Below are 26743 nucleotides of genomic sequence, written 5' to 3'. Positions count from 1 at the left end.
CACGGTTACTATGGAAACGTCAGGATGCGCTCATGCCTAATTCCAACCAGCTGGGTCCCCACTGTGTGTGAGTCCTCAGGGGGAATGGGAGGAAGAAATAGGTTTAGGGAAGACACACAAGACGCGCTGCGAAAGCTGCATATTAATTATGTTGAGGCTAAACACATAGTGGCTGTGGTCTTGATAAAACACACTGGGTGTCTCATTGAACTTGGAGAGGAAAACCCCATTTTAAAGAAAAAAGTGTTTGACCGGAGAAATTTGTTTGCCTTATATTCTGCATCCTTTTTTAAATAAACATTATAATGAAAAACATGAATCTAGTGCAATTTAACTACATGCAGCTGTCCAGATAAAAGGCCTACTGCCAACTTTGTGAATGTATCTTTCTTAACTGTCTCCACCCGTACAGGGGGTGGGGGGGGTGTAGGTTGTTTGAGGACACGTCACATGAATCAGGCCAATTGTGTCACAGGCTTCTCTGTTCCTGCCTCGTAAACATGAAGGTCGACGCAAACAGTGGATAGAGACATAAATGGGTCATATATATTGAAACAAGGCCGATGGGGGTCAGCACAAACATGACCTTGAGTTCAGCCTCAGTCCCCGCCGGACTCACTGTCCCAGCAGCCTTTATTGTGAGTTTCTATGGAAACAGTCATCTCGTCCAATGGCTTGCTCAATAGTTAATAGTAAGCTGCTGTTTTGGAAGTGAAAAAGGCTAGCCTATAGTGGTAACCTTGTTGCACATGATGTTTATGGTTTAACCAGCCTCTGTAGCAGTTAAATTGCCTTTTCCCATGATGCCGTGGTGCATTCCCTAGACCCCCATCCATATCCTAGAATCCCCAGGGAGAAACAAAGATAATAATTGGCTCCGGTTCATCGTCGACTGCATTGTAGATCCCACATTTGATCTGTTCATTGCCCCCAAACAGTACCAGCACAAAGGGGGGTCATTCTCCAAAATGTGGTGATCTCATCCATGAAACATCCTATTGGGGGTTAGCCCCATTCTGAGTCCAGTGGCCGCAGGCTCCTGGCCACTGGGGAAATAGCAACAGCTTAATCATGTGTATGTGTGTGTGTTTGTGATGGTGTGTATGCATGTGTTTTGTGTGGGGGTGGAAGTTATGTCTGTGGACAGTCTGCATTGGATGCTCCCATCCACACTCAGCGCAGTACATGGCTGATATCATGTTGGCAGTGTGAGAACTCTTCATAGCTTTAATCTTGCGATTTAGAATTCATCCGGTTGATTTCATTATTTGAATGAGACAGAAAGAGCTAGAGATCGAGAGGGAGAGTGAAGGGGGAAACAAGGAATGGACAGAAGGAGATACTGAGTGAGATGCAGGACAGAATGCAGAGAGAGAAAGAGAGAGAGAGAAGGATGCAGAGACACAGAAAAGATGAGGATATGGAGAGGGAAATAGACAGAGAGACAGAGGAGAAGAGGATGTACAGAGAGAGAGAGAGAGAGAGAGAGAGAGAGAGAGAGAGAGAGAGAGAGCGAGAGAGAGAGAGAGAGAGAGAGGGAGAGACTGAGAGACTGAGAGAGAGAGACTGAGAGAGGGAGAGAGAGGGAGAGAGAGAGGGAGAGAGAGGGAGAGAGAAAGGAGTGAAATGAAGAGCATGAAGAAAGCAATCAAGCAGGGTTCAGAATATGAGTAGATACATTGAGGAGTAATACATGAGATATTAGAGGGGATTTCTCCAGAGACCATGTCAGGGAACATGTCAAGGAAGACACACACACATTTCATAAGGCAGTAAATATTGACTCAGCAGCGATTCCTGCTGTTTTTTTTTTACTGCGCTGGCCACAAAGGTAGGGGACATGAGCCACTGAATACCTGTTGTTCTGAGACAGAGTTGACTGACCGATCCATGGACAGCCTGTTTATAGCAAACGCCTTTTGTTTCAGTCTTGTTCCATCTTGTTTCCGAACCGCAGGGGAGGTGCATGCGCGGGGAGGAGAACCCTTCAACCTTGAGAGAGACTTGAGAGAGCCCCTACTGTCTCATTCAGAAAAGAGGCCAGAGGTATGTGAATACATGGCCTTCCTGATGGTCAGCACCACGTCGCTGTTGAATAGTTCTGATCCCCAGGCCCTTTCACTAAAGACTGAATGGAGTTCTATACTTGCTCAGGTCGAGCCCAAAAATACACAATCTCTTCACTATTTGTGATCATTCGCATGTCTATACTGTCAATACTCTTTATAGAATGGTTTACCAATGGTGTTAGTAAGAGCAATTGGTTGGAATTATGAGACCCAGATCTAGTGTCTTTTCAGATTCATGTATCCCTATTCAGGTGCTTCATTTATACCATGCTGATGTTAATAACCTCACTGTCAGACCATGTTTTTGTGCTTTTTTTCGTGTGTTCAAGTATTCCTGTGCTCTTAAGCCAGAGAGGACTCCCAAACTGGACACCAGCTGATGTAAACCCCAAACAAGTTTTTTTTATTGTCTGTTTTAATAATCTGGCAACCCTCCAAATGAAATATTTGATTATTAAGTGAACCACAATAAGAACACCTTGCCAGGGTCTTGAGTGAAATCCCACTAGAGGGACTGGAAATGAAAACAAACATTGGCCAAATCCTCTCAGTCTGTGCGTGTGTATGCGTGAATGTTTGGGTTTGTGTGTGTTCATGTGTATTATTCCTCACAGCAGTAGCTCATATTACAGCTAAATGTCAGGTTTTAGTGGTCGGGGATAAGCATGATTTGAATAATGTTTTCTGTCATCTGCTGGCCCCCAAATTCAACGCATACACACGCACGCACACACACACACACACAGAGTTATTCACTTCCCCTTAGGGTAAAAAGTGCTACAATTTACTACCAAAGACTCCATCACCTACCTTGTGCGACAATCTCAAAGTGAAGGAGCCCAATTTATTCCATTATACAAGCTGCCATTTTAAACCGTATATGGAAATCCATCTGTGCAGCTCCTCTTCTACCTTGGATTTCATTCTAAGATATTATTAGTACGCATCACTGATCAGCGCTATTATATTCATCTGTCCAACAATAAATGTAAAACGCTGAGAAAATGACAGAAATAATGACAACAATGATTTGTATACATTGTCTGATTCATTATGATATACTAATTGGTTGATTCTTCCATTGTCCGTTCTTTCTAATTATGTGGCACACTATCAACCATTTTTATCTCGCCACTTCTATGACCATATACTGTACATGTGTTTGTCAGAACCACATGAAAGTGCAGCACGTGACATACAGCGGAGCCTCATGGAGAAGGGTAACTGTAAACTATGGCATAGAAAATAAATGGTGCAGCAAAAGCATTGCTGTTATATAATTAGTATGTCAAGCCTGGAGCCCAGGGGTCTAAAATAGTGCAGTGGCCTTGCTCAAGGGGGGATAGAGGCCTAATATAACACTGGCTCCAGCACTGTCAATCAAACCTGGCTAGAAGTTCTCAAGTCAAATGACACAGACACAGTTTAGAGACTAAATGTCAGACACTGGGGATTGTTGCTGACTGGACAGTCATGAAAAGTGCTGATCTCTGTGTTTATTCGGCCGTTCGCAGTTCTGTTGACAGATTAGCTTTTAGGGAATTGAAGCAGCATGTGCTTCTTTTATATAGAGCTTCTGTATAACATAGTTTGTTGTGCTTCTTTTTTTTATTTTTTACTGGCAACTACTGTCAACCATGGTAGTATAAGATCACAGTTCAATTGAGACAGAATTCTACAAACGTCTGTCTTTAATTGACTCTTGTGTATGATGTGTGTTCTCTTTTCAGCTCTCACGAAAACAAACATGATGAAGAATGAATGAGAATGTGTCTGGCAAATGCAATTTCTTCTGCAATAAACTGACAGGAAAGACATTGATAGAGTTGTCTTTCCCCTTGATTACGCATGACCCATTTTGCGTTTTGCCACTTTGATGTGAGGGATCTGTCAGGCTGTGGCCTTGGATTAGACGCCTACCATCGCTACATTCCAATTTGGTCCATTATGATGCAATGTCTTGGTCTTCATGTAGTTGACAAAGCCTGCCAATCAAAAAACTGAGCTAAGGGACTCGCCATTAGGAAATCATCATGAAACAAACTACACCTCTCAGAAGTCTCTCCAAAGAATATCAAACGTAGTCCTTTCTTCATCGGATTGATGGTACTTGCTTTTTTCCCTCCAGACATTACAATGTCTAACTCCTGAGCTACCGGTATTGGCAAGCTAAATATCACCACAAGTTCATCTCTTTTACTGTATCCACACAATGCACTGTACACATTGTGATCATTGTATCATGTGCCATGGTAACTTCAGTTAAAATTAGGACAGTGCATACACACAGATCCAGTGTCTTGAAACGAGATAGTGGGGTTCGATTTTCAGCCCTGACTGAGGGTCTCAAGGCTAACTGCATGCCATTATGATAACTATGAGTGTTAAGACTTTAGTAACACCAGGAATTTAGACCACCACCATAGTGCAGTTGTCAGAGGTTGAAAGTTGTTGCTCTATTTAGATTCAGGACTATTGATTCAGGATCCCTCCATGCTCGACTCAAGTGCCTGATCAGACCCGTCCCCGTGCATCAACCTGACCTTATGCGCATGATGATAACATAAAAGTGAATGACTTAGTTGTCATGGTGATTGATATGAAAAATGTGTGTAAACCTGTGCGGTCAGGTAGTACAGTATGTAACAGTATGTAACCTTGATCTTTTTTTTTATTTGAATGATTAAACTTTTATTATTTTTAATTTGTCTTACTATATGCTTTGTAGCACTCGGAGATTGCTTTAAATATAGAGTGCAATACAAATACAATTTATCATTGTTATTATTATTAACAATGGTTGTGGTAGAAACAGATCTACACTGAATGATATTCTCTCCTTTTCCAAAGTGGATGTCAGAATACCCCTCCAACCTCCAAATGATGAATGAGAATGTTTAAAAAACAAACATTTTAAAGAACAATATGGCATGGGTGTGTTTCACAACCTCCCTCTGTCAATGAATGATGTTGGCTGGCTGCCAAAGCATACTCCTAGCAAGTAGCAAAACAGAGAAGTTGGAACGATTGTGGCTTGAGCCAAGGAATGATGAATGGCTGAAAAGGGACACCCATCAAACTGATTATGACTGTTAAACATGGGTTAGTTGAGCATTCAGACAATGTTAGAGAAAGGCTTTGTTATTTCAAGGAAGAGCCTGGAATATACAACTGGAATACATTCTTCAAATCCCTATGAGCATAGACTGACATGCATGGATCATTAGCTTAAGAATGTTAAAAATAACCATAATAACGACAAAGTTATGCCCAGTAAACCAAGCAAATAACTTTTTTTATGACCTTCACTTCTCAACATGGTTTTTGCTTTCAACCACTTGTGAAGAACAGAGCTATGTTGATTCTGTGTGAATGGACTGATTTACGGTCCCTTATTGGAATTCCTTCACGAGAGAGTGCCACAGATGAAAAAGGATATGTTTCTCAATAGGAGTTCCTGAGTGATAAGGCCTATTAGAGATAGGGATCTGGAGGGCTGGAACTTTGAATCATTGTTATGTTGGCAGCGTGGTTGAAAGAAAAGAAAGTTGAGGCCTGACTTTATGCAATACACTGAGGTAGCCTAGGAGCTGCCAAAGCCAAGTTGATCTAAGGGTCTGAACTGAATGTTATTTGGATGTTGAGTTTAGAACGTTGCCCACTTCAGTTTGAAAAGTATTGCTAGTAACTTGTGGGTTGTTTGGACTTAGGACTGAACCTGGATCAAATGATGAAACCAATTACCCATGTATTATGATATGCATGCCAATGCGACCAATAATAAGTTCCAAAGTAAAAACAGACTTTGTCTTTTCTCTGCACAGCGTTTTTCTGTACCTTTTAGACTTGGGTCATGTACTGTCAACAAAGATTTACGTCACATTTTATAAAAGGCTCTTTTGGGTTAAAAGTTGACATTTAGGGAGTCAAACATTTATATCAATTTATAAATGTCACTTGCTGAAGGTTAGATTTGAGATGATGGTTTGGGAAACTATGTCTTAATGTTGGTGGGCATCAAAGGTTGACTTTCCGGTGATGCAATAGCCTGCAGTCGGGTTGTCAGCATGCTCTTCCACTCCAAGCTGACTAAATATCCAAACAGTACTACCCATATCAGAGCATTCTGAAAAGGCCATGTTTTAAAACACACCTTCCTGCTGTAACTTGCACAACATATTTCACCAATATCACAAAACCTGGGAGTCCCAATGTCTTTTTCCCCATCCCCATGGGTGAAACACGTCAACATCTTTGCTGTGAAACTTTAGCTTGAGGGTGTTTGCTCAATGTCACACGTTTTAGGCTGGGTTGCCTCTGAGAATAGTAATGTTGTGCCACGGTTGTAACATTCATGCAACATTGTTTTTTTCTGTGAGGCTGGGAGAGCTTGCAGCTCTTTTTCATCCAAAGAGGAACCTCTGCTACGTTGTGTATGAACAGAGTGAAGCCAACCCCTTTCAAAAGGACACATCTGACCTTTTCTTATGGACTGAACAGGGATGGCTCAAGATTTTAAAGGTGATTGCCTCATACCACATTTGAGTACACTTTAGAAATGATTTGCTCATGCCCAAACACATCTTACAGTGTCTGGAACATTAGTTGTTCTTAATAGGATGAATATTCTTTTGATGCCTTAAAATGTAGTCGTCACTTTCGTGCTACACTTGTCTTGGAATTCCTCCTTGAAAGTTAATACTCTGACATTGACATTCACTCAACTATTTCATATGATGAAGAAACAATGACATCAATCACAGGGTATCCTTAAAAATCAGGCTTAAGGTCAATTCTTTTTTTCTGTTTAGCAGCTGTTCAGATGTTGATCCTCGAGTGACACAAATCCTTTCCCATAATTCCCTGTTTAGTCTGTTTATCACCAGCCCTCAAGATAAATATTTGAATCCCTCAAAATGTTAAGCTGTTTATTAAGTGACAATGATCAATAATGACTGATGTTGTAATTAGGCTCTAATAACGTTGTGTAGATGTTGATTTTAAGCACCCTGCGAGGCGTCCAGAAAATAATGCAAGAACCATCTAAATCAAGTGATTTTACTCTGAGAGCTTTCTGTTTGGTCATTAATCTTCATTTTGATGGAGACTCCTCAAATAACAGAATAATAATGGACATCTTTGTTGTACGGCTCTAGACATTTACTAACGTACTGTAGGCCTGCAGACAAGAAAGCTATGTTATGGAAACGATATAGCTGTAGCTAACGATGTAGCTAAAAAAACTGCAGCAAGTGAGTTTAATTTTGTGCATACAACAGTATACTAAAGCATCTGTAAGAGTTTCAAATGAGTGGCATCCCAACAACAAACGTAATCATACATAACATAACATATTTACCAGTCCAAAAAAATAATAATCGTATTCACTTTTCCCAACACACACCTGCAATTTTCCTTTTGTTCCGCTGTTCCCATTCATTATACTGTTTGTGTGTGTGTGTGTGTGTGTGTGTGTTGTGTGTGTATGTGTGTGTGTCATAGTCCCAAGGACAAGAAGGGAATGGCAAAACATGCCAAGTCATTGTCCAGTTTGCATTGGGGAAACAAAAGGTTCACCCTCGATGTACTTCAGAGCTGTAGAAATGTGTCCTCCTTCCCAGAGCTGTTGCTACAGACCAGGCTGTGCAGCAATGCCAGCTGGGAAATGTTTGTCTCATTAATTATGTTCTGATGCTGGAAACATGTTCTTCTCTTTCTTTTCAATTAGCTCACATTCTCAGCAAAATGTGTGTATTTGTTCTCTTGTCCCTTGCTTTGCTGTGGAACTTCATGTGCTCATTATAAATAAGAATATTCATTGAATGCGAACACAAATAATCTTAAACTTCATCATTTACCCACAGCATTAGAACTTTAGTCACTTTCACCTCTAAGTCCTCTGTTGAATATTTGAAAAGTTTGGAGCACATTCCTGTGTGTCTAAATAATGCCTGGATTCTGAATTAAGTTTCTATGTCTTCAAATTCCATCACTGCTAATGTTTTTTTTTTATCAGTTTGTGTCTTCGATGATCTCCCTCAATATTAGGCACAGTGATGCAAACTTGCCTTCTTAAAGTATGTTGAGAAAGGATTCATCTAATGAGATCAGTAAGTGTTGAAAAAAAACCCTGCTCCCACCTATCCGATCACGTCAGATCAGACGATCACTCAGGTAAGAGAAGAAGTAGAAGTTGATGCATTTTACTCGGTAGTCAGATCCCTTCTAATGGTCTTAGTGAAATGGTCGTCCTGCACAAAGCCAATACTGAGCCCACTCATTTCCCTCTCCATGTCAGTATGATGAGATCCTGCTGTTTGTCTTCCCACCAGTATGACGAGAGATGCTTCCCTGTGAAAATTATCTACAGGGACTTGTTTTGTTTATGGCTTTATCAGGGCAATCTAACACGAATCCCATTTATTCAGGCTTGATTGATTTCACTCTGACAGTGTTTTCCCTCTTTGAAATATGCCATGAACCTCTCTTTTTTTCCTGTAGAGATCATTCATATTAAACTTGTTTTATGGTGAGTTTGTAAAAATGATCAACTTGATGATTGTGCGGTATTACCAGGAACACTCTCTTGAGTAGTTTCTCATTTACGTGTGTGAATTCATTCTCAAGCCAGGTTTCCTGTGACTCATTAGCAGTCATCAGCAGTACAACATCCACCATCGCTCTGAGGAGAGTGAACAAGACTGTTTAAGTATCCTGCCTTCCCTCCCACTGAGTACATGTAGTTTGAAGTGCAGTAAACCAACATAGCTGTGCGTCCAAGCCGTTTGCTACAACAAAAAAACCTTGTTCGTCTATCAAGTAGAGTTAGGGGTTGTGTTGGCCATTTTAATTTCCTGTCTTTTGAGGCTATTCAAAAAAAAAAAAAAACACAACATGAAACTTTTTTTCAATTTTAATTCAAGGGAGTACTGAGACAGGCTGGTCGACCATACCTTTGTGCGGTGAAGCATTCTATATTGAAAAGGTGCAGATCAGACCGTGCTTGTGTGTGTGTGTTTTTTGTGTGTTTTAGTCATATTGCCTCCTGTGCACGCACGCTCTGTTCTGAGTCAGTAGCGATGGTGGATTGTGAGGAGGGCAGGCAGCGTGTTCAGGCAGACGGGGGGAAGATGCAGCTTTTGTGTCATTCACAAACTCAGTGGAGCATCCACCCAACTCGTACGCTGGCAAACATCTCCCCATCTTATATCTTTCATTACAGGGCTGATGTTCTTTCTGTCTCTCCTTCTCCCACACGAACACTCGCACACATGCACACGCAGGCACATACGTGCGCAGGCCCGTGCACACACGTAAGCATGTGTACACGTTTATGAGTGTACATGTAATCTACATTACAGTACTACACATAGCCACCCCTCCCCCTTTCACACTGGCCATTTTTACAGTACATTCAAAGTCCAATGAAGTCATGGGAATGCTTGTCAGCACTCAATCCCAAATAGCTTTGCAAGTCTCTATGACATCCACAGAGAGGAAGTTGACAGTTAGATCCTAGCCAAAGTTTAGCCTGTACTTTGGTATGTTAGTACTTTATAAGTGGTGGAATTGAATTACACATTATTTTCTTTTGATCCATTTGTGTTCATCATTTCGTAGACAGGAATTGTGTGCAATGTTTTCACGAAGCTTTCTACAATTTTCTTTACAATTTCTTTTTCTGAAGAGGTTTGTGTGTATGTGTGTGTGTGTGTGTGGCCATGTGTCTGCATGTGGTGTTTTTTGCACTGCTTGGGGGTAATCCCAGTGCTGGACCACCATCCTTCACAATCGGTCGACAAAGCAGACCCTCACCCTGGCGAACACACACCACCATCATCCTTCGATGTGGCGAGTGCAAATGAAAAATTGAACAATAAAAGGATGAAAGTGGGAGTCCTCAGAGGGCTCAGCAGCAGGAGATGCCCTCAAAGCCCTTCTGTCTCTGTGCTGACAATGAGGCTTTCTGCATTTCCCATGTGAAGGCACTTTGTATTTTTTCCACTGCTCACTTCTCTTGCCAATTAGTTGACAGTTGTTTTATTATTCTATTTTAAGGAATTATCCTCAAAAGCAAAATAAAAAATTCGGTGCTTATCAACCACTGGCGTATCGCCCTAGTTGCAAACCGAGGCCGTTTTAGGAGAATAACTCAGAGATCTAACAGCTCAAATGACACATTGTTTACAGGACTTTGACTTTGGATGGCCAAATGTTTATGTATGTGTGTGTCTATGGGTGTGTGTGTGTGGTGGGGGAGGGATAAAACATGTTTTTTTTTGCCGCATTTATGTTCTGAGTTATATGTTTCTCCATCAAGCATATATGTTTCATTCAAATTGATTAAGTGTTAATCAATCATATGTCAAAACAATGACTGGTTGTCGGCACAAGAAGACACACCGTGTTTTGAAAGTGTCTGTGCATGGAAGGGGGTAAAGGAGGATGAAGGGAGCGGTGGAGAATAGAAGGAGTGTATACTTTAGTTGATGTACTGTGAATAAACATTTCCTCACATGTACTGTACTGATGTTTTTTTCTTTTACAAATCATGTCACAATATAAATTATAATCTTAACAGGCAGAGTATACCATGATTCATATAATAAAGATATCTTGTATGTTTATCTTTCATCATGGCTCAAGTGGACTTCCCTAAATGCTTCTCAGCAGAACAAAGGAAATTCACAATTACTTATATTTGGAGATTTCTACATTTTGGTTCCCCTTCAGAGCCAAACATTAGGAACTTGCACTCAACTTTTTTGTTCTCAACTTCCACAAATTGCTAGAAATGCTGACCCTTTTCTACTCTCCACAGGAAAAGCGTTGTTTTAATGAGCAGTTTTAAAGTATTAGTGAAAAAGAATAAACCCCATGGATTCCATATCTACACCAATTGGAATGGCTACCTAATGACTGGGCTATTACATTGAGCAATTGAACTACTGTCAACCTAACCATGCAAGTACTGAAAACTGCTGTAGCTATCAACATTACCGGAGTTCAGACCTAGTTAGCTTGCGATGCTAAAGGCTAAAGAAAAGGCTCAAGCTCAGGCCTACAGCCCTGTTTACGGTAAACAGAAGCTAGGACAGCCTTCTTGTTTACATCAGATAAACCAGATTGTTGCAACACGAGCCCATGGGAACCATGAGAAACATTTGAAATTAGGCTGTAAATATGAGCGCTATGGAGCCATAGGAAATCACAACCTGTTAATCAGGGTCACATCCTCTCTGGAGATACAGTATATACTGTATATACAGAGAGCGAGTGAGAGAGAGAGAGCGAGAGAGAGCGAGAGCGAGCGAGTGAGAGCGAGTGAGAGAGAGAGAGAGAGAGAGAGAGAGAGAGAGAGAGAGAGAGAGAGAGAGAGAGGGGAAGGAAACACATTGAATGCATGATGAGTTGATAGGCTCCTTCATCTGTTCTACTGACCAAGTGGAGGAATACAGTCGTTCTGTTTCTTTGGGAATACTTGTTCTTATGGACTTGCAGTAGCACATTCAGTACATCAGTAGTACAATGTTTTGAAATATGTCCTATAATGTTAATATGAATGTAAATGTCGAACACTATACAAAGTGTTTCTGCCTTCAGTTCAGTGATGGTGTTCAGTGACTGGTTCCAGTTTGGACTCAGTCAACCGGCCGCTACCAGGAGTCCCTGCTCTTGTGTCATTATTATCATGGTCCCTCCTGTCTTGATGAGGTATGCAACATACCTCTCTGCAAATAACAGGTTGTCTGTCTTTGAAGTGTCACCTTTGAACTAAAGCTTTCAGGAAGAACCTGTCTGTGATCTTGGACTGACCTCGGAGCTTGGCGAAGCACTGCTTCAAGCATGGTGGGGTGACACCCTCTGAAGTTGGGAAAAGCGCAGTCTACTGAACTAATAAATGGCATTTTTGGTTTGATGTGACAAGTTGTTTTCTGTCGGCTGTGACAGGGATGTGCTGATCTTTACTGAGACAAAGTCTCTGGGTCTTCTGTCCCCTGTCTGTCATGTGACCAGGTAGCTGAAAAATAAGAATGAAAAACTGAACTCTTACTTGGAATTAATTGGATTTTGAAAGTGAGTGTGTGCATGTGTGCATGTGACTGTGTGTTTGTGGGTTACGCTGTGCACATACACATTCTTGTTTTTGTGTGTTTACAGAAGCGTGTATATTTAGGGGGACATTGTCTGGACCCAGGGAATGAGAATGGATGGGGTAGTAATTACTGAATGGAGATATTCACACAGTGTGAAATTAGAAAAGGCTGGGCAAAACCTCCCACGGGCACAATGAGTAAAGAGAAAGTAGTTGTCATGGTGACAGGTCCATTTAGATGGAGTTTGTTAACGTAAGGGGAAGCACAAGGTGCGTATGTTTTTGTATTTTTATAAAAAGTTCCTTTTCAGTTTCCTGACCTTGATGAAAGCTGAGAGAATTGTCTTTTCAATTATCCAGTAGTCCAAAAGTTGTTCCAGTGTATTTTGCTCTTAATGGACATTTTACATTTTATATGTTTGATTGGTAATTTCCATGTCAAACATTTCTCTGTTATGGAAATCCTGGGTGCTTCTTGACATTAACAAGCATATATAATTTCACATATAGTTGTTAATCATCTGTAATGGTGAAAGGCAACCATTATATTGTCCTGTGCTGCAGTGCAACACTAACATTTTACATTTACATTTTACATTTAGTCATTTAGCAGACGCTCTTATCCAGAGCGACTTACAGTAAGTACAGGGACATTCCCCCAGAGGCAAGTAGGGTGAAGTGCCTTGCCCAAGGACACAGCGTCAGTTGGCATGACCGGGAATCGAACTGGCAACCTTCGGATTACTAGCCCGATTATTTCACCGCTCAGCCACCTGACTCCCTAACCCATCAGAACTGCCTTTCACATCATTCATAGGGTGGGTTAGCTGTAAATAGAGATTCCTTTGAATATTTAAGTACAAATACACTAGTTAAAAGTATAATAAATAAACTAGTTACTGTGCACTTACTCTCTTATAATGTCGGTTTATCTCGGTTCCAAGGAGATCAAATCTCCCTGGAAGCCCTAGACAAGAATGCCTGCTACATGCCCAACTTGTGCTGTAACTTTGCAATATATACTGGAACCCTGCAGTAGCATGGAGAACAATTCACTGGCCAACATCAAACAAGCTGCATGGCACTGACGATGAGAGACAAAACCCCTCTCCTCTCTTGCCGATGCCTCGGGCTGTTACGTAACCCTGAGCCAGGGGGACGAGCAGAAGATTCTTCAGGGAGTTCAAAGTGCAGTGTGAATGGATAATGGCTGCCTTTTATCAGGGCCCTTGGTAATGAGCCTGTACATCACAGACAGGAGGGGGGATGGGGGTTGACCAGAGAGGGGGCAGACGAAGCCAAGGAATGCCCATCCATCAGTCTCCGATCCCAGGGTCTCAAACCAGCCTCAGCCTCCCCGAAACTCTGTTCCCCCTCTGGAGCTACACCATGTTCTGTCTGCACAGTAAATAACCTTCTCTGTTCTGGGGCATTGGGAGGTACTGGGATTTACAAAATGAATTTGGGTTATTTTCTGAGGGAAATCTCTTTGAATCAAGGTTGAGGAACACTCATTTCTGTATGTCTGAATTGATTTGGAATTAGAATAGGTTGAACCAACCTGTAACAAACTGTAGCACACCCCACACATTCTACTGTTCATCTCTGTATAGTCTTTGTAACACAGACAAGCGTTATAAAATCATGTTTCGAATCTCCTGGGATTCATCAGATCTCTGTGTTGTTCCTCTTGTGGGTATGTGCACTTCTCTAAAGGTGCCTAGTATAGCACTGGGTTTGACGGTCTACTATCTCCATACTGGGTCACTGACCTTGCACTTGCGTTCTGTCTTAACAAGCACCTTAGGTCATATTCAGTGTGTTTATGTGTGTGTGTTTTTGTTTGTGTATGTGTATTAGCGAATGTAAGGGGGATGGGGGTTCTTCTCTTGTGGTTAGACTTGTGGGAGGATTTTGTGTTACTGGTCAAGCTTGCTTGTGCCGTACTGGTTTGGCCCTTCTACAAATGGTTCTACAGGGTTAGATGGGTATTGTATTACTGTAAATTAAAAAGTATCTATTCTTTGGCTGTCGTACGACAGAAAGCAAATGTACGAATCTGTTATTCATCCCGACTGTAAGAAGTTGCAGCATGTGTGATCTGCTTTCATATCAAGGGCTCACTGTTTTGGGTTGGTTTACAGAATGAGGGTGTAAGAGTCAATACAGTAAAAAGGCAAACGATTTGGATCATTCTTTTTTTATCGTTTTTTCAATAAAAAATACATTCATACAGAAACTATTTTACAAAACAATTTAAAATAAACGTTGTTATGCCAAAAAACAAACAAAAATATAAAATCATAATTTCTTTATTTCGATAAAGAGATTCTTTACTTAAAGATAGGGTCTTGTTGCGTACGTTTGTTTGATAAGAAAGAGGGGGTTAGAAACTGACCTTAAATGCAGGTAACTAACACCACATAGTGATATTGTCTAATATGTAAATATATTAGAGCTTTATTGGTCTCAAAACAGTGGTTTTGTTGTTGCTGAATGCAGAAAGCTGCTTAGTGGGTATTCCTTTGAAATATTACATTTCTATACATTTTGTTTTTACTTTGTGCAGCATTGTTTACCTTACATGTCATCGTATAAAAGCCATTCCAACATACTGTAATAGATGTGTCACTACATACACACACACACACGTGTATTCTATTTAGTTTTTCTTCATCCATTGATACTCAGTTTAGTTAAACGCATGGTCACGTTGCATTATCTCATGAATTCACATTGCCCTTGGTCCCTCACCCATCAAAATATAAGCTTCTGTACAAAATCATTATTTGAACATGCTGTATATCATTGCATGATTTCAATATTTACAATTTAAGAAGGGGCTTCCTCAGCTGGTGGACTACAACCATTGGGTAACCAGGGAGACCATGATAAGTAGAAGCATCCACAACCACAGTTGGGATCAATCACAGAGGCTAAGCCTTTGCCAGTCCCAGGGACATTAACGTGCCATGCCTGACTAGGAAGTGTTATTTGCAATAAATCTTAATTTGTCACGACCTTGGTGGTCGAGCATCATACCATATATAACGAGAACTCAACTCATCACACCACTGTACCTTTCGAAGGAATTTATCGCCTATTCCATTGGAAGAGCCGTGGCATACCACGTTATACTACATAGTAGTGAACCAATCAAATTGATTTGTTTTCAAGTGCTCCACAATATTGTGTCTTAGACCAAGGTCATTTTTTCACCCCAAACACGATTTATCTTGTCATTGAGCAGTACGTTATTTTGACAAATGATGCACAAAAATGTAAAATGGCAGTAAATATAGAGCTGATTTTTATTCAAGAATCTTGAGATCGTTTGCTAGACAAGGGCAAAGGTGCGACCATTATGAATTAGAGCCTCAATAAAGCTATTCAATCCCACACTACTGCATGTTCAACCCGATGTGAGTGATGTATTTAACTGGTCAAGGCCACGAACATAAGGCATCGTTTAGGTCAACAGTGCATTTACAGATATAAAAGAGGAGGACAAGAAATTTTAAAAAGCAAAAAGGGGCCACATTTTATTTGGATAGCCATGTGGATAATCTGAAGCTACTTTATCTGTCAACAATTTCCAACTGCCACTTTTTCTATATGCAACTGGTTAAGGTTAGGGTAAAGGTCAAGGTTACTTGATAGTGGGTTGAACATTTGTTGTAGTTAGTTGAGCATGTGAAAACCATTTATAGGCTTGTCCTACAAATAGGGTGTCACAAATGAGTTCAAATGGAATAGAGAACAGCTATTCCATGATCAGGACAGTGAAAGTGGTGTCTCCAACATATATAAGGAAATCAAACAAAAACATATCTGCCTCATATTCTGTACAATACTGTTATATGGAGTAAAATGGATGTAGCTGCTCTTTATAAGGGAATCGGCATCCTATAAGCAAACAGGTGACCAAAGCCCTAGAATCCCATGCAACTTCTGTTATAATTGAGATATTGTTGTGTACAACCTTAAGATACAGAGCTTACACAATGGACAACAAATGAGCTTCATAGCATGTACTTTTGAGACAGGCTACATAATACATTGCACATTTAATAGCTGCACCGAACACCACAACCTCCTTTTAAGAGTGTTGCGTTTCCTCCTCCTGTCGATAGGGGGCACTACCTCTTAAACAAACAGCCTCAAAACACTGCTGAACCCCCTAATCCTCCACCTCGAGACTCACTGGTCCACACAACAGCATTAGCAACACCTTTGCTTGCAGTCATCCCACACTGACACAATAAAAACCATGATGAATATATCACCCTGTCAACGTCATTCAGCCCACAAGCACAAGCCCATCCATTCCATACGGACACACCCAATCCCAGGCATTCAAAGTCCTCACGCACAAAGAAACGCACTGTCATTGGTGTAGCACCCCCCTCGTGCATCCAATGGTACTCCTCAAAGAGAATCTCTTCTCGTCCCTTCAAAACTGATGATGTTATCATTCTCTCCTCCGTCTGTGATTTTTCCAGTATGTGTTGATCTTTCAAAGCACTCTCCTCTGTGAGGTCTCTGAGGCACTAAGTGTGGTACAGATATCGGCCTGCCTCTGGCGGAAGCGTGCTGCTCTTCTCTCTCTTTCTCTCTGGGCGTCTTCAGCCTCGATCACCCACAGGTCAGGATCATCTGTCTGTTGAGTGGTGGCCATTTTAGATGTGTCTCTTCATGTGAAGCGCCAAGTGGTCCGAACGAGAGAAACACCTGAGGGAAGAGAAAGGACTCTGTGGTTACAGTAGTCTAGAGGTCAGGAGTCAACCAAATACCAAAGTCTTCAAACATATTTATGATGACTTCACAACAGAGTCGCTAAACAAATCGATTTTGTGTCGCGTCTTACCTGTCGCAATGACTGCATTTGAATGGCTTTGCCCCTGTGTGCTTCCTGAAATGTCTGGTTAGCTCATCGCTCCGTGCAAAACGCCACTCACAGCCTACCCATGAACACCTGTAAGGCTTCTCACCTGCAAATAAACATCGAAAGAGATATTGTCAAATGTGGCTGGTTTTTTTGGGCATGGGACCAGATATTCTATCCTTTCTGCACTGTTGGGTGCAGCATAGAGTACTAGCAGACAGAAGCGACTGCTGCAACTTCAAAATAAAAAAATATATATCTCAAAGGGGTTGTGGTTAATAGCTTAAAGACATGAGACACTGCTTATAGGCTGCCGAATGAATAGAGACCATTTTGTGATGGTTCAAATTCCATTGGCGCTACAATATGGTTGGCAAGGAATGCTAAGAATGCAGCATCATGGCTAATGGGCTGGACAGCTGTAAACAGCTTGGAGGGAAACCGCCCACACGCTAACTAGCAGTTCCCCCCACCCCCTTCACAAATAACAGTAAATGTCAGATTCCCACCCCTCTTCCAAACTAAATGAATCAGTGAATTCTCTTTTTCCCATGGTGTAACTGGATCTGTTTTCAACATTCACATCCTCGGTGAAGGCCCTACCCACAAAAGATTATCCCTCCCCCTTATCCCCCTAGCATTAAGTCACATACTACTGTGTGAATTAGGTCACAGTTAAGGCACTGTGTCAAGCTAAATATTCCCAGTATTCAGGGTTGATTTCAAAACTTTGGTGTAATTAATGTTTTTCTTGTGAAATTCCGAATAAGAGTGGCCATTAAGTTTTATTTATTCAGTTTTGTTTACAGTAAGAAAGTGACAATGTGACATTATAATCCAACGTGCTTTTATAGTACACTTTCCATGATTCTATGTTCTACTTTACCTGTATGTGTGCGCTGATGTGCTTTGAGATGGGAACTTTTCGTGTACACCTTCCGGCAGCCATTGAAGTGACACCTGTGCACCCGCCTCCTCCCGTCTGGAGAAGCCTCTCCATTGGCCAAGCTTCCCTTTTCCAGCGTTCGCCCAATCCCCCCTGTCCGTATTTTGCCAGGCGAATGCAGCACAGTCTGTATCCCACTCCACACCTGGGCCATGGAGCTGTCTTTGCCAGCCTCCGGAGAAGATGGCGGAGTACTTATAACTGTGGAGCTCAGATCTTCTCCTTCACCCAGAATATCACTCAGAGGGTTGGAGGAGAAGTCGAGAGTAGGCGAGAGCTCCTCGGAGCAGTCCGATGCTTCGCTGCTGGCGTCAGAGTGGAAGCTGCTGGCCTCGAGGTGAGGGCTGTCCTGATTGTCCTCCTCTTTGACGTGAGGGATCTTTGGGTCTGCCTGGGCCTTATCACCGCAGGCTAGGATCAGCTTGCTCCACAGGTCCTCCTGGTTATCAAACTTGAGGTCTGTTGCCGAGACATAGGGTTCACTCTGGAGATACCGCTCCAACTCCAAGCATGTCTGGAGGGGAAGAGAGGAGAAGGTGTCAAACAGGGAGGCTTCATCCCGAGGAACTTGGTTTGGACACCACAAAAGGTGCTCCATAGAATAACATGGTTGTTGTCTTCTAAAAATTCAAGTGTGTATTCTTTGAGCAAAAGTTAGGGGGAAATTACACCAGCATGTGTTTTGGCAACACATGTGCCCATACACAATGTCCTATTCTGTGGTTAGTCTTGTACATCCATGGGGGGTGAGCTTTGAGTCCTATCAGGGAAGCTAACAAGTACCGCATTTCCTGAGGGAAAAGTCAAGAACACTATGCTCTTTCCTAGACATACCAGCTATGCACGGCGATCATCAAATTTACATATGCTCGAGAGTCCCCCTGTGGGTTAGGGAAGTGCTTGTAGATCTTTTAAATGTATCAATTATTCAGCATAATGTGGATTTAATAATGCATTCAGCGGAATAGCTGGAAATAACATAGCACACGGGGGAATGAGAGGAGGTGGGTCTGGTTCAAGTAAGTCCATAAAAAGCCCAACATCAATACTGCAGGAGCTGCAGTGAGTTGAGAGGAGATTTTTTTAAGGGGAAGTACAGTATACTTCCGTACCGCTAGACATCGAGTTGAGAAGATCTCAATGTGCAAGACTTTAATGGCACTGACACGCTTCTTACTTTGTGACTATAGCCTATAGGTCTACTAATGATTAATCTATAAAAGCAGCCTAGCATATGTTGCCATGGCTTGCAAACAAGTTATCAACAGATTTGTAATAGTATTTACATTAGTTGCAAATATTTCTTTTTTAGAGCTCGGGATGCATTTCTGGCGAGGTTTAAATGCCTTCGAGGGCACTGAGAGAGAACTTGGCTCCAAGCCCGCGGAGAACTACATGAAGCCAATTCATTTCAATCACTCCACAAGTGAAAGCAACTGCGCAGTCCATTTCTGTTTCTCAATCTGTTTTAAAATCATGATGTCCGTCATGATAGTTATAGAGGCATAGAGTAAAAAAACGGAAGACTTTCTCTATATAGGCCTTTTCTTTCATTCACTTTCTGCCTCATACACACACGTAGCCTATTGCACAAACGAACCTTAAGACTACACTAAAATTCAGTCAATCGCAAATCAGAAACACGCTAAAACAGTCGTGCCTCTTCACATGAAAAGAAATTAACTGCAACAATGCTGTAAGTCATCACATAGCGGCTTTATACATATTAATTACACGTTCACAATTCGTTCGTGCTTTAATGACGATTTCCATGCTATTATGTAGGCTATAAGATAACAATAAGTTATAGAAACAGTCTAGGCTATACATAAAAAGTATCGAAAAAACTACTTTGGGGGTTTATATTGATATCGCTTGACTTGCATGTCCGCCAGCAAAGACCTGCGTTTTCATAATTTGGCAGCTGAAAATACAAGTCGTCCACATTTACAGCAAGTCCGCATTCGTTTATAATAACACACTAACACACTAAGATACAAACAATGTAGTATAATTGCTTGGTATTACCTGCTGCCAATACTCTTCAAGGGATGGTAAAGCTGAAAAGTATCCGGTATCGTGAACAATCTGAAGCTCCTGAAAGATGCTGCACATAGGAATTACATCCATTTCACTCCTAAAGATGCAGCTATAAATACAGCCTGAAATCAAGTTAGTAAATTGTTCTTCTTGCTTTGAAAAACAAAATACTGTCTTCAATTCTTAGCATCTATAGTTATAGAACTTGACTTTAAAGTCGCCTTCCAGTAGATAACGCAAGTGTTTTTCCCGTGAGCGCAAAAGCTTTCTTGCACTGACAGCAAGTAGTGAACCCTCTGGAAGTCCGACAGCGCACTGTAAACTTCAAAATTACATTCAACCATTCCCCACGTGATAGTGTTACGCTCTCGTGATGCCGACCAATGAGTTAGCCAATGGGTTATACCCGCCTACCATACCACTATAGACCAATGCTTTAAGACATGGGATCGATCTCCTGCGATGTGGTTGGTAGGTTGACCGGAGGTTTCTTCATTTCCATTGGACCATGATAGATCTATTTTTAGGGTACTATATAAACGCTGCTCGCGTACCACTGCGAGGAGGACAAATTTCAATACAGTAGTAAAGAGCTACCTTTAAGCAGTGAAGTGGTTACAACTGAGAAATATGCAGATAATACTTGTCAAGTCTGTACATTTAAAAGTTAGCTTTTGATATTTGAGCAGCTGAATTCGTTAATTGCTTATGTATCCCGCATCGTTCATTTTCACAAGTTTCTTAAGATGACTTGACTGGACTATCGGTCTAAAGACTACGTTGAACAGGGATCCTACTAACAGATCCAGCGCGCGCTGCACTAACAAAACGCAATCAATTTTGTTAGGCTATATTGAATTGGACATAATCAAGATCTAGCAACTTCATGTCATCGTTGTATGCTTATTCTCTTCTTGTCCAGAGCAGGGTTGAGACATGGGTTCCCGCATCCGATAGTGATGCTGATCCCAGTTGTTTTTCAGTCACCGTGTGTCTGTCTCTAAGGAAACGCTTTAGTCTGTCTCAATGCTTTATAATATACAATTGTATTCAATAATCTATATATTATCGATGTTTAATATATAGGCTACATTTGTGTTCTCCATTCTTAATGTGGAACAATGCATCTAATTAACATGCACCTCTAAATTGGCCTTGCATGTGAACTGTTAACTGTGGCTAAAACTCAACTAATCTCCACAAATACCTTCATCCAATTTGGAATGACTTAACGACTGGGATAAAGTTCCACTGGAATAACAACAACCACATTGAGAAGTTAAAGATGCTCACAATAAACAACATTTGTGGAACAGAACGCCATTGTTTTGTCCATCAGTGCAGTCTGCTGCTATAGCCTATCCTTAGCAGAACTGAGTGTCTTCTGTGAGTCCATGCTTTGGGCATATCTGCAAAAGTCAGCATTGGATTTTGTCATGCGGCAGTGTTATTTAAGGACAGCTACTATGGTGACTAAGCCCAGAAAAAATATAAGACAATACTGTTTAGACTATACTTTTACAAACAAGCAAAATAACCAATTATTTGATTGCAAACCCACCAGTCTTGGTGGTGCAAGCAGCTTGGTCCACTAAACTGAGCCACACAAGACCATATCATATTAAAAACACATTTTCCCCAGGAAAAACTCAATGTTTCACAGTTATCAAGTTTCCGTATGCAAACACACGCAGCTGATTTTGACCCCCAATGAGACTGAAGATGTCACATGAATATGCAAATGTTCATCTTGGCACGCATAAAAGTTGTGCATTTGAGACTTAAGTTGACAAATGGACGAAGCCCCTGTTAATTAGCTCAGGTTGCACTCCTGCCACCTACACTCAGTTCAACCAGAGTTCCCACCAAACCCCAAACTGTTTCCACATTATTAACTTTGACCTCTTCTTAACCAACAGCCAAAGGACAGGCCACCAGTGTATGTTCTGGATGCGTGTGTGTGCGCGTGCGAGGGATTTACATTTAGTCATTTAGCAGACACTCTTATCCAGAGCGGGATGGGTCATCATAAGTTTGATGACAGGCCACAATATGTTAACCATTTCATAGCACATCCCAGTATTTGGCCAAGGATCCTTAGGGGCACTCATGCTCTTCAGAGAGAGTACCCAGCTACACATCACTCCAATCATAGAGCCATTTACTGATGTGAATTGATGGCACCAGGCCTTGTTCAGGAGAGAGGCCATACAGCTGAGCATGACTCATAGTCGTCTCATGACTGCGTATGAGTAGAACAGATGCCTTCACTTTACCTTGACCAATAAACCATGAAGTGTGTCAATGTCCGACATTTTCCTTGGTTTATTATGGTATGAAAAATATGTCAAGGATTGCAGTCCTGCAAGGACACAGTATTGAAACTCAGAGGAAGCGTCTATTTTTCGGTTAATTGTTTACAGATGTCATCCGTTTAAATGGAATGAAGTGGTTTGATGATAAACTTTGTGGAAAATAAGAGTATAACCAAACAATATTCTCACTTGAACAAGGCAGACACAGAAATAAACTAGGCTTTCTTCTCTTGTCAGCTACTGCTAATACACAATGGTGGAAGCCCCTAATTGCACCAGTAAGTGCACCCAACATAATAAAACTGCATGCTTTTCACTTCCTCTGCCCCAACCACACTTTTAAAAGACAGGTACATTTAAGCAACAAAAAAAAAGAAAAGAAAAAGATAAGCATTCCAAAATGGTTTTAAGAGCGGATGTAAAATGTGATTGATTTTACTATTACAACGGAGGAGGAAAACAAGTGAAGTTAGGTACAAGATCCTGTACGCAAGGAGGATGATAGCATGTATCCTGCTCTCTTAAAGTCAGGAAGGAACCCACTACATACCCGCAAATGGGAAACGCAGAGGACAGAAGAACAGATTGGAAAAACAGATTGAGCAAACAGTCAAAAAGCCATTTTAGGATATGGAAGAAATGTGCATGCTATGTATTATGTAGAAGTGATGGTTGGATTAATATTACATTATCCATAGTGCAGACATATCTTTTATTTGTTATTCTGTGCAGCACAGAGAGGTTTGTTTTTCTTCTTTCAACATAAATTGACCATACTTCCATTCCTTTTTTCCTTTGGCTTACCTCATTCTTTCTACCTCACTCTTTTCTTATCTTCTTTTTTTATGTTAGACTTCTTCTTCCTAATGATGTTACTAATGTGAACTTCACTGTAAAGTTTTCCATGGGGCCAGCAGTGGTAGTGGCAGCAGCTGTGTATGTGATGATAGAAGAATTGACCCCACAGGAACTTCCCCTCTCCATGCAAGAGTACAAGGAGCGTGACCCTTTCCCACTGCATCCTAAACTTGGAATCTGCTTTCCCTCTAAGGGGAATCCTCCACCACTCCAACCGAAATTCCACATCCTGACTGACTCACAAGACAAATTCAGTGCCACTAGTGAAGCTTGCAGAAAAGAAAGAAAAGAACCCTCAGAAATGCAAACTTTATATCCCACAATGGCGTTCCAGACAGCGTGTTTACAGTACAAGGCTCTTATCTCATCACGCGTCGCCTTGTTTGAATCACATAGCTACAAACGGTGAATTAGCGTGTTGGAAAAAACACAGCAGCATGTTTGTTTAAGCTGTGGATTTGAATGTCAAGGTATTCTTAGGCAGGTGTGAGTCATCTGTCCTCAAACATGCAGTCGCTGCAACCACATTGGTTACCATGCAATCAAGTTGGTCTGTTTGTTTCCAGTGTGACTCACTTAGACCAGTCATACTGATCCCACTTATAATTTTGCCGCTGATCTCGTGTTTAGATGAAGGCAATATTGTATGCCATGAAAATGGACTCTATATACAGCACAGTGATTACTGTGTGTGTGTTTGTGTGCGTGTGTTTGCGTGTGCACATTCCATTGCTTGTGTGTTCACCCCTTGTACGTGCAAGTGTGCATGTGAGCATGTGTAGGACGGTGCGAGTGTGTGTATGTGCATTCCTTTGCTCTGTATGTGTGTGTGGGCCATGTCCAAGCATGTGTCTGTGTGTACGTGTACAACTTTGCATCCACCCTTGTGTGTGTGTATCTTTGATGTGTAACATGAGAATGGTGTCCATTTATGCTTGTTTGTGCCGGCCTCCCTGGTGCTATACAATGCAGTCTAAGATCTGCGGAGGCTACACTGTGTGGCCTGTTTGTTAGAACTACCAGGAGAACAGCAGGATGCTTCTCAGATACACCCCAGTCATACAGACAGGCTCTGTGCTCTGCGGTCACTGTGCTGAGATGATACTGGTGTCAGCACCACCAGCTTGATCCAAGACCCTAACAGACATGTTTGTGCGAATCTGAAGTTTAATGGCTTTTTTTGAGGGCTGGGGATGGGGGGGGGGGGGGGGGTTCGATTTCTCTACTTTCTGCCAAGGAGATGTCAATATTTTTTTTTTGTTCTCCACTTAAAATATGTCCCTACACGCCTTTCTTAAATGCATTTATGCGATGTTAGTCATTGCATATAAATGATATATACATTAGCAGGCAAATGATTTGTAGACCAAGGTCCAAGGTAAAACACCACAGGGTGCTCATTACATGTAATGAGTATTAAACATTCATAAGCTTCGATGCAAATGTACGCGCACCAACAATTATAATTGAGTATTGAGTAACATGGGCTGTATAGATCACCCCAAAGCAAAGGGGGAAAGGATTGTTTACCTGGTACCAAGCTCTGCATATGTACCCCATCGTGGTCCTAGACACCATGCTTTGTGAGGCGAGCGCCAAGAGCTTAGAGGCAGTCTGTCGCTCTGTCCCTCTTCTCTGCCCCTTTACCACACAGTGTGCACATGTGCACCGCTTCCTCACACGATGGTGTGTGACAGTGACTTGGTGAAGACGAGGTCCTGAGGGATGCACACCCCACATCCCGGACACCATGGCTCCCCTCACCAGTCGTTTTCTTCTACAGAAAAAAAAACATGAAAAAGGGACACTTAGCAGCAGGGCAGGGAATGGGGGCCCAGCATGTGAAAGACTCCTTTAGTGTCAAAGTCTGGCCATATCAGTGGCTCAGAATGACACTGCCTGAGCATAATGACACCAGCTTCAAGCTGTTCTCACACCTGCCATAGGGCTGCCTCATTCAGTTGACATTAACATTGAGAAAACTGTTTCCCATAAAAAAGAGAGAAAGCGCAATTATCCTTGAGAGCCCGATTAGGCAGCTAATGGACGAGTTTGCAGGAGGTGGTATGCTATATATGTGAAATAGGCTTTACCATGGCCTGTTAGCACATGTGTTCTCGTGACATGCTAGTACCTAGTTTTAGTTCTTTGGCCAGTATGTGTGATAGAACATTAAGAGGATTAATCACTTTAAATTATTTGACTCTGTTGAATGGATATGATCAATTGTTCTTTTATTACTTTAATGTATCCTTAATATTTAAAATATAATCTTATACAATGTCTTAGTCTTACTAGATTTCTTGTCTCTGCCGTATCTCACTGCATGGTCATATTTCCACACAGCACATTTCTCTGTTTTACAGGAGAGCAGGGAGGCTGGGATCCACTAGGCAACTGTCAAGCTCAGCGTGAGCCCTATTTAATTTGTTCCATGAGAAAATCTTCTGCCATAGTAGTCTGCATAGGAAGCCAAGAAGAGTTTTGGCAGCGATGCAAGGCAGCCCATTATGTAACTGTCTAATTCTCCCTCTACCTCTCTTTCTCTTGGACTGAACAGCAGTTATCAGGACCTTGTCAACACACACACGTTGAAAACATTTCTGAAGAAAACTGACTACTGCTAAACTTCTGTCTCAAGCCATTTTTGTTGTTTGTATTTTATCTTTCAACATTTTGTAGAGAGTTATGTAACAAAAGATTGCTCAATCACACTTTTTATACAAGTATTTGTTGTTTTAGTACATCTGGAGTGGTTTCAGCATCACTGTTGAGACTAGCTGCATTTTGTGATAACATCAGACTGCAACCTGCAATGTACTTTGTGTACTTAGTGGGCATATAATGTTCAAAATTATACAAAATTATGTTGAAAGGGTTAGGTTTGGCTTATGATGCATCCACATTTTCCATGCTTAGCTTCATTTAATCAAAGTGTGTACCCGTCTATGAAAGAAAGAACAAATTCGGGAATGTTTGCAATGCTAAATGTCACGGGACATCCACGCTGTCAGCACTTTATGATCTACAGTTATATGATGAGAAATGGAAATGAATGATGAACTTTCTTATTACTTTTGTCAGTCTGTCACGTGTCTCAGTTTGTGGGAGCATGGTACAACATCTGGGAAGTTGTACATGTCCTGTAGGGAGTGAATATGCTAAAATGGTTGTGTTTGCTTAAAAAGGTTTTGAATTAAAGTGCATTTTGCTGTGGCAAAATTGTACATTATATCATTTAATAGAATAGCCATAATACCTCCTGTGTATAACTACCAAAAGGCAGTATTCAAAAACAAATATTGTTAGTTACCAGAATTCTGCCAAGTTGAGTGCTCTGTCTGAGTGGACAATACTGTGGTGTTGTGTCTGTGGAACCGTAGAGAATATATATTTTATGCAAGTGCACCAAGCACCCTGGATCAATTAAGGCACAGACACACACATACACACTCATACTGCACACAAACACACAGACGCTGGAGGTGTGGGAAACAGCAGTTCAAAGAACACAAGTGTCCTCTCAAACAGACA

The 26743-nt window shown here is 41.4% G+C and overlaps 1 protein-coding gene across 1 annotated transcript; it reads right to left on the bottom strand.

Annotated features, from left to right (window-relative positions):
- Positions 1 to 14358: 14358 nt before the first annotated feature.
- Positions 14359 to 20333, bottom strand: LOC136959455 (Krueppel-like factor 6). The gene is made up of 4 exons (XM_067253785.1): positions 20025 to 20333; positions 17937 to 18510; positions 17033 to 17156; positions 14359 to 16896 (listed from the first exon to the last, which is right to left on the bottom strand). The coding sequence occupies exons 1-4, from the start codon at positions 20124 to 20126 to the stop codon at positions 16845 to 16847; spliced, it is 852 nt and encodes a 283-aa protein (XP_067109886.1). The 5' UTR covers positions 20127 to 20333; the 3' UTR covers positions 14359 to 16844.
- Between the last annotated feature and the right edge of the window lie 6410 nt (positions 20334 to 26743).

Source organism: Osmerus mordax, chromosome 16, assembly GCF_038355195.1.
Source record: "Osmerus mordax isolate fOsmMor3 chromosome 16, fOsmMor3.pri, whole genome shotgun sequence".
Lineage (NCBI taxonomy): Eukaryota > Metazoa > Chordata > Actinopteri > Osmeriformes > Osmeridae > Osmerus > Osmerus mordax.
This window is presented reverse-complemented; position numbering and strand designations above follow the sequence as displayed.